The sequence below is a fragment of the Corticium candelabrum genome, unplaced genomic scaffold, assembly GCF_963422355.1.
Source record: "Corticium candelabrum unplaced genomic scaffold, ooCorCand1.1 SCAFFOLD_101, whole genome shotgun sequence".
NCBI classification, from domain to species: Eukaryota; Metazoa; Porifera; class Homoscleromorpha; order Homosclerophorida; family Plakinidae; genus Corticium; species Corticium candelabrum.
Window position 1 is genome coordinate 1 of NW_026912695.1, and position 9451 is coordinate 9451.

Here is a 9451-nt window from a genome sequence, read left to right on the forward strand (position 1 = left end):
ACTAAGTTTTCAACATTATTGTGAATTGGAGTCATCCAGAAAGTTTCGAGGTAAACCTAAGCAGTCAACGCCTCACAAAGTTCATAAATCCAAACGGCACGGAATGATATAATTGAGGTCAAAATGGCAGCAGAAACAACGACCTACGGTGAGAAAAAGATTGAAACATGCAGTGAACAAGATTTAGCTGCTTTGTATGTTCAACCAATTAAATTAGATCAACGTAAATTAAGACAGCAGACCAAGTTGATTAAACTGGCATTACAAATAAGGCAAACGCACAATTACATTTTACCATATATGATGAAAGATTGGTGAGAATAGATTTTGGCCGTTTGCTAAAAATTGACCGTAAAAGCATATTGGAGAATTTTATTGTGGCGATTAAACATTGCTGTTGAATAATTGAGGAATGTACGATATTTTCTCTACCCACTAGCTAAGTGCTACATCATGGAGGAGTTTGCTATTACGAATAATAATACACTTTGCTAGTGAAGTTTGCTAATTTTTTGCAAAACTCCACCTGCTTCATCAAAAGATTCACGTCTCCATTCTTATGTCTAGGCTCTCTGATAGACAGAGTAGGCACAACAGACAGCAAGCAGGGGTTACCATCTTGTAACCTCATCTGCGTGTTGTACCACCACATCACCATGATGCCTCATCTACGAGGGTCATGACGTCAACATATCTCGGTGACCAAATTAATGGAGCATTTTACATAAATTGCGCTTACTAAAAATTTGCTAATCCACCAAAATATATTCCACGCCAATAGTTTAATCTTATGCGGTGTTTGTGTTTTCTATTGCGTCTTACTGGTTAGTACATTAAACATAATATTTCTGTTCTTGCCAAGAGGCGTAAACGTGGACAATTGATGAGGATTCTATTGTAATAACTAATTATATATATATATATATATATTGATTGATGGCATGTCCAGTGATAACAGTGATGACTCTCTTTAGTGTCCTCTTATATATATATATATATATATATATATATATATATATATATATATATATATGCACCTAAACAACGTCAATTCTGATTGATATAATTTAAACATGCTCTCGTTCGTAATTGTAGTTAAGCTCAACACAAGCTTTAGTAAAATGTCTCCTAATAAGAATTTGATTGAAAACTTGAGCAAGCGTCCATACACACAATAAACATCTTTAAAAACCTTATAAAAATATACTTATTATAAACCGACATCTTGAATAAAGTTGCCATGAAAGTCTTAGTAGTGATATTATTTTTAACTTCAATTCTATTCTACTAACAAACCTTGACATAAAATACAAGCAACAAATTTCTCTCAATGAGAGTGAAAACTGCGTGTCTATTTACGCGTTAAAACGAGCAACCAATATTAAAATCTTAATTAGTTTGATTTAAGATAACAATGGCGACAGTGCTAGAGTGCTATACTTCGGCTCCCGTATGCGGTACCGATGTCCCGTATGCGGTGTCGTTTGGTATCGTATGCAGTTTTATTTGATTCCGAATGTGGTAGATATATTTTAGAGCGTCTCTGAAAACTCAATCAACAATACGACCGCAGTCTAAATAAATTTTAAAGTTATTTCAATATTTTGATTTTTGATTGATAACAACAGAGTAATATCATAATGATGCACTCTAAAGTACGCTAATGACATGAGTAACTATTTTAATTACTAGGTGTAACCACTACAATGCACCAGAATGTCTCGCTGGTTCTACTCTTAATTAAAGTACAACTACGGTAGCTGCGGCGAATGATTTTAATAATGAACACTTCGATATTGCATGCAGTCGGAGTAAAGTCAATTGATTTCAACAACCTGTCAGGTAAGTGTTGTTGCGAATTCAAAGAGTAGCAAGTTTCCTAAAGAAAGAAGCAGTTCGGCTTCACTATGTAATATCAATAAATGGACGCTGTTCCTCATTTTCAGCGTCTCTTTGGCTCGAGAGCAGAAACCAAACGTATATTGCGGTAAGGAAATTTTAATTTGCTAAGAAATCAATAGAAAGAGCGCAAGAATGATAATCAGTTAGTCGTAAATGTTGAGTATCACTTTCTTGATATTAGACAAGGATGCAGTAATATATTTCTTTGTAAAACAATGCAATTTTATGTAACGCGTGCACTCAATCAGACACACCTCGACGTCCAACCTTGTTCGCAACACATACTTTAATGTGCGGCCTTAGGTAATTACATCCACTGGGCGACAGAAGCATCCATAGATTTGCTGCAGATGACAGAATAGATATGCTACTAAAGAACATAAAACGCGAAAAAGACAATTAACCTACGAAATGAATTCGTAAAGGCACTTGACAGCGCCTCGGAGTCCTACCAGACGCGCAAAAACTTTTACGTTGAAACAAAACTTTCAGTGTGAACACTTGGATTGATCGATATGGTTAAATTAAGGATACATTCCTGAGATTGAACTCTAGATATATACTAGCTAGACTGCCCGGCTTCACCCACGTGCATTTTTTTAATTGTGAAGAATTACAATGAAATTATCTTGTCTAGAATTTTAGTACGTTACAGTAAGATTTTCTAAGTAATTAGCAGCAAGAGATTATTCCATTTACATTCAATTAGATTTCTATTGACCATTTGCTAAAACTTTTACCGAGAAAGCATATTGGCAGATTTTAGTTTGGCGGTTGAACACTGTTGTTGGATAATTGAGAAATGTCCATGTTTCTCCACCCACTAGCTAAGTGGCTGCATCATGCAGAACTTGCTATTATGAATAAAATTGCTACTAAAGTTTGCTAATTTATCTCGCATGACTCCACTTGCTTCATCAATAGCTTTACGGCCTTATTCTCATGTCTAGGCTCTCTGCTAGACAGTGTAGGCACAACATACAGCAAGCAAGAGTTGCCTACCATCTTGTAACCTCTTCTGCGTGATGTAACACCACATCACCATCATGACTGATCTACGAGGGTGATGACGTCAACATATCCCGGGGGTCAAATTAATGGAGGATTTTACATTGGTGCTCACAAAAAATCCCGCCAATCTGCCAAAATAATTTCCGCCAATATGTCATCTACACGGTATTTGTGTTCTCTACTGCGTCTCACTGGTTAGTACGTCAAATATGATTGATGCGACGATCCTACTGTAATAACTAATCAATTTCAATGGAGTAACATATGTGTGATCTGTGTCTGATTAGATCTAAAGTGAATGTGTACAAACACATCATGTAATAGAGGATGCTGGATACATACTAAAATATCGATCCCTTTGCGATATCAACTATTTATATACCTGTATAAAATGGTTCCTAATAGCAATTTCATTGCAAACTTGAGCAAACCTCATACGTAAACCATAAAAATTTAAAAAACTTTATAAAAATATACTTATAAACCGACATCTTGAATAAAGTTGCTATAAAACTATTAGTAATCATATTATTTTAAACTTTGATTCTATTTTAACGTACCTTGACATAAATACAAGCAACAAATTTTCTCAATGATAGCGGAAACTGCGTGCCTATTTACGAGCTAAAACAAACAACCAATATTAAAAATCTTAATTAGTTCGATTTACGACAACAATGGCAACCGATACTTCGGCTCCCGTATGTGGTGTCATTTGGTATCGTATGCGGTGTTATTCGATTCTGAATACAGTAGGTGCATTTTAGAGCTTCTTTAAAAACGCAATCGACAGCAAGAGCAAAGTCTAAATAAATATTAAAAATTATTTCAATATTTTTAATCGATCAACAGAGTACATGTAGTATCATAATGACGCACTCTAAAGTACGCTAAAGGAATGACTAACTATGTTGATTACTTGGCGTAACCACTATAATGCAACAGAATGTCTCGCTGGTTCTACTCTTAAAGTACTACTGCGGTAGCTGCGGCGGATGATTTTTCAACAGTAGACACTTCGATATGGCATGCAGTCGGAATTAATGTCAACAACCTGTCAAGTGAGTGTTGCTGCGTATTCAAAGAGTCAGCAAAGTTTACTAAGAAATGAGCAGATTGGCTTCACTATGTCATATCAATAAATAGACGCTGTTCTTCATTGACAGCACCATTCACCTTCATTCCATTTTTTGATTGCACGCTAAAGGCAAGAATAGCTATGTAACCAGTATACTACTCACCAGAATGTCTCGCTGGTTGTGCTCACAATCTACGACTGCGGAGGATAATTTTTTAATAGAGAACAATTCGATATTGCATGCAGTCAGACTAAAGTCAATTGATCTCAACAACCTGTCAGGTGAGTGTTGCGTCGCTACGAACTGGAAGAGTCCGCAAGTTTACTGATACAGAAATGAGCAGCTCGGCTTCACTATGTCATATCAATAAATGGAAACTTTTCCTCATTTTCAGCGTTTCGTTGGCTCGAGAGCAGACATCAAGCGTATACTGCGGTAAGGAAATTTAATTTAATCAGAGCGCAAGCGGAAAAGTTCGAGAGTGTTCGTTAGTTAGCTGTAATGCTGAGTAGCACTTTTTTGTTACTATATAACCAGCGATATTTCTTAGCGAAACAATGCACTCATGTAACGCGTACACTCAATCAGACACACCTCGATGTTCAACCTTGTTCACAACACACACTTTATTGTGCGGCCTTATTTACATGCAATAAGCGGAACTAACACCCCGTTTACACGAGCTCTAGTAAGCGTGCCATCCCGTGCTGGCTCGTTTTCTATGGTACGTGTAAACGCTGGCCGAGCCGTGCCGAGCCGTGCCGAGCCGTGCCGAGCCGTGCCGAGCCGTGCCAGCTCGGCTGGGTATTTCTAGCCGGGCCAGCGCGCGCCAGGCCGTCCTGGCTTGGGTCAAGTACACGGTGTAACGCATGGCGTGCTGGAAAACGAACCGCGCATGGTCATTTGGGAGTTTCGCGTAGCCAGGCTCCTTTACAACACTTCTGCGCAAAAATGGCACAAATAGTGTAGAGGGAGACAGAGACTCTGTGTCTTATCCAATTATGGAGCGACCAAGATGAGCAAGAAGTTTATCTTTTGAACTCCGTTGCTGCATGTGCACAACAGTAGCCTGGCGATAGACCTACGACGTCTCGCATGTCCTACGCATTCTCGATATGGCTGTTGTAAAGCCATAGCGAGCAGCTCGGTTTCTGTCCGTCGCAAACGTGAACTAACGCGAGCTGTGTCAAGCTCAAGTAACTAACGCACGTTACTGACACGCATTGGCTTTTTTCTACGGAGTGTGTCGTGTAAACGCGGGCTGGAACACTGGCTGGCACTGGCTAGCGTGGCTCGGCTCGGCTCGGCTCGCTATGCGTGCTCATGTAATCGGAGTGTAAGTTTGCTGCAGATGACAAGACCGCTAGGGTGATGAAGAAGAACAAACGATACAAAACGAATTCGAAAGAAGTGCCCGATAGTGCTTCGGAGTCCTTGGAAGTGCAAAAGGCTTGACATTCTCTATGTTTAAACAAAACTTTCAGGGTAAACACTTGTATTCTATATTATCAAAAACAAAGTGTTAGGAGGTGCAAGGACGGTCAGGGTTTTGTTAGCCTCGTCCCTAGACTCACGTAAGCCTGGCAGTGTCCGGTTCCCGGGACTATAAACAAATTCAGCCTCCCGTGTCATACGGAAACTAGCCACTGCCAGGTCTGGGGACGAGGCTAGGTTTCGTGGGCTTTTCATCTTTGGAACACAACTTTAAAAAAGATATATGCTCATTACGCTAGTGAAAGGGTATAGTCTATATCACTCATACTTTGAAATTCAAAGACCTCACAACCCATAACCTTAAAACTTAGGTTTTGAAAAATTATGACATTTTTGGACATACTCAAACATCCCTAGCTATCTATCAACCCAAAGAGTATAGCGGTATAGCCGCAGCTGATCCATCAGGTCTGTGCTGCAGAAGACAATTCGATATTGCGGGGCGACCAAGTTGATCTCAATTTACAGTTATACATCTGGAAGGTGGGTCTTGCAATCCTGATAATTACAGGAGTAATAATTACAGATGCTTCAACTACGCCATGTGAATGTCAGAACTATTCTGCAACGACATGAAGTTCAATTTACTGAAAAGAATGTATAGTAGTAGATTAGGAAAGCCATAGGGTGTAAATGTCACGTAAACAACCAGTATACTTTCTTGTCACTAACGAGCAACAGTGTTTCTTTGCTACACAACGCAATAATCGTAAATGTATGTGCAGGTGATGGTACGTATCTAATCAATCAGACCCACATCGACGTCTACCTTCTGCCCGACACTTACGTCACTCTACGGCCATTCTTACGTCCACTGAGAAACAGCGATATCAATTGGTTCGCTGCAGATAACAAAACCGACCTGATGATGAGTAACAGCATGCAACTGGGAGAAAACTTAACCATCGGTCTTATGACAATAAAGTTACATCATATGAGGGTTATGTATGTCGTGCATTACAGACAACAAGGAAAATCAATAAAATACGTCAGTAAGTCTGCTACTCTACGTTTGTCAGGTTTGAAATAGTTTTACTTGCAATCCAGTGTGCAAGTGTTTACAACATGTATGTGTCTCTTACTTCAGCTGATAAACTTGATGTACATACAGAACGGGTGTACGGACTTGATGACCCTGTTGAAGTGCCTGCATCATACATTGGACAAACGCGACCAGTTTGCTGCTACAAGCTCAGTCTGCCGAAAAGCATGGCTCAAAGAGATTTTCCTAGTGTGAATCATCTGCTTTATAAAATGGAAGGAAAGATAAGAACAGCCGTCAATAGCACCCGCTATGACTATCAAAACGGTTGCCTGCAAATAAATGAGATACAAGAAGCGGACAAGGGAAAATACGTGGTATATATAAAATCCTGCTTATCTTCAACATCCGTATCGGCTATATATTTCTCTCTCTGGTTTGTTGTATCAGAAAGTAATGCAACAATTACTTTGCAATCAATTCATGCCACAATGTCATGTAGCAATCCACATCAATATCATTTGTTATTGTATCTTTTTAGGGAATTTCCCTACAACTATAATGTCATCTCCTAATTCTACAACGGCCGAACGTTTAAGCCGCAGTGTCACTCCCAAAGAACAGACTACAACCATTCCAACTATAAACAGAATGCCAAAACCAACCGAACCCGTATACAAACTAACAAAGACTACTCCAATGACAACTAAATCTTCTAATGTTTCACTGAACGCTTTCAACGTCTCTTTAAGCCACAATGAAAATTTCTACTCACCAAGTACAACATCAGCTATCGCCTTGTCGGTCAATTCTACATGGAAAATGCAATACAATGTGACTAGAGAGCCTTCTCGCCTCATACTAACAGTTGTTCACAATGGCAAGAACACAAATCTTGTAGCTGGTCAACGTTCGTTTGTCATTAAGTCAAATGTCCAACAATCAGACAGTGGAGTGTATGAAGTCATCGCACAAAACGGAAACACAAATAAACGATTTTACTTTATTCTTCAAGTTCTAGCAACCAGCAATGTCCCATTACATGTACACACGACTAATATAGCAACGACAACACTAAACAGAAACACGATTCAATCAAGTTACAATTTACAAGCTGCAGGTCAGTGCGTTTCAAATGTTTCATTATGCATTAAAGGAATTTCTGCACGCGGGTGACTGTTTTAGAAAAATCATTATTCACAGCAGCCATTCTTATCTGTTGCGTTTCCAGCTTTATATTTGTCGTTCAAACAGTATTGTTTGTCTACAACCATCGCCGACATCTAAACCTATTGCTTCGCAGAATTTTATGTTTGTCTCGAAAAGAACAGAAAGGTATGGATACTTCTATTTGTACAATTCAATTGCGTATTCATTTGTCAAGGCCTACATTATGATTTTTACAAGAATAGAAGAAAGGCAACAAACTCCTACCTATTCAAACGTTGAAAGGAACTCGAAAGAGAGAGAAACATCGACTAAGAGGTAAAGTGAAATATGCCGTAAAACAAGTTAATTAATTAAACTAAGTCTGATAATTAAACGAGTGGCATAAAAACGCGATGTGAGTAGTGAGGAAACTTACTACATACCAATGGCGCATGCCATCAATCGGCTGATTCCGCAGGCAATCATTGATTTCACTGATAAGACATATCCGCTGACATCACTGGCTTAGTTGTTACTATACAGAATCTCTGCGCGCCAGGCGAGAAGCTAAACCAAACATAAATGATTTCATTTACAACCAATACTCCAAAGAAAATACATTGCTATCTAGTAACTTTCTAGTCCATATCTTTATCTGCAAAGACTTATAAGCCTCCCCCAAACCCTCTGCGCCATCAATTTACACCTTTACAGACAAACATTTTGCCAAACACAGCAAAACCTTTCAACTAAACTTGTTTAGACTAGGCTCAAATACACATTTTAGAGCAAATCAGTCACATGATTATTAGTAACATAAATTATAATGCAAATATAATCTGTGAGTGCAAACAAAACGAATAATTTTAATATGTAATTAATATGAAATTCAATTTGATTTATTGAAATCCAATACTTGTATGACTTTATTATAGATATCCGTTAAATGACAGAGCTATAAAAGAGCTGATTTCAACTCGTTTCAATGCAACTGCCATTTATGAATGCGTTGAAGGAAATCAAGCTCAGCACGACGTCAGCATGCTAGAGTCAGTTGCCGCTAGACAATCGATCACTGCAGTGCAAGATGATCCAGCGTATGAATCAGCAATGTAACTTGAAATTATAAATATTCTTTGTATCTCGCAGCCAATGAATAGACAAACGTGACTTAATGTCAACAATTTAACAAATTTCGAGTATTCGCTGTATGACTGGGGAGTGTGTGGCTGGATGAGACTAGTACTAGAGTAGTAGTATATACCGCGGATGGCGTCATCTCATGATGATAATTTAGCAATTGCTCACCAATGCGCATGTAGGGCAGATTACCAGCACCTTCTCTGCTCGTATTTATTTGATCGATGTGGTTCAATTAAACAGACATTCCTGACAATAGACATTATGTAGTTTTGGCACAAAAGCATAAACATATAGTTATCCATGCATTGGCCGATGTTGGCAACGTGCATGAAGATCGGCAGTTGTTGATCAAGTTTCCGTTTAAAGATGATAAATGGTCTCGTGTCCCAGATATAACACTGGGAACTATGAAGAGCAACAATCCAATTCTATATTACTAGGACTTGGTAGCGAAGTCTTTTGTTTCTTGATCGATCTGCGAGACTGGTTTCTTATATTTCCAAAAAGGAAAATGCACGGGTCCGCTTTCATCTAGACTGGTTCATATTTGTTACAGAGTGTCAGCTTACAGATGCCGGTCAATCTGCCGCAACGGAAGTGATCTGGACTCGCACAGGCTACGGTATGACAATTACTGTTGCAATTCCAGGTCGCAGAGCCATACTACACATGATAAAAATTTCGTAAGTTA

At 38.7% G+C, this 9451-nt stretch overlaps 1 protein-coding gene across 1 annotated transcript; it reads left to right on the top strand.

The window, feature by feature from the left end:
* Positions 1-7055: 7055 nt before the first annotated feature.
* On the top strand, positions 7056-8806 carry LOC134197939 (uncharacterized). The gene is made up of 4 exons (XM_062667293.1): positions 7056-7588; positions 7654-7803; positions 7881-7953; positions 8553-8806. The coding sequence occupies exons 1-4, from the start codon at positions 7120-7122 to the stop codon at positions 8731-8733; spliced, it is 873 nt and encodes a 290-aa protein (XP_062523277.1). The 5' UTR covers positions 7056-7119; the 3' UTR covers positions 8734-8806.
* The last annotated feature ends 645 nt before the right edge of the window (positions 8807-9451 follow it).

What these genes read in the sequence shown, in the direction of transcription:
- LOC134197939 (XM_062667293.1), top strand. Translation starts at nt 7,120, where the DNA reads ATGCCAAAACCAACCGAACCCGTATACAAACTAACAAAGACTACTCCA. An exon ending in TTACAATTTACAAGCTGCAG is followed by an intron (nt 7,589 to 7,653) that starts GTCAGTGCGTTT and finishes TGACTGTTTTAG; the next exon opens with AAAAATCATTATTCACAGCA. An exon ending in AGAGAAACATCGACTAAGAG is followed by an intron (nt 7,954 to 8,552) that starts GTAAAGTGAAAT and finishes ACTTTATTATAG; the next exon opens with ATATCCGTTAAATGACAGAG.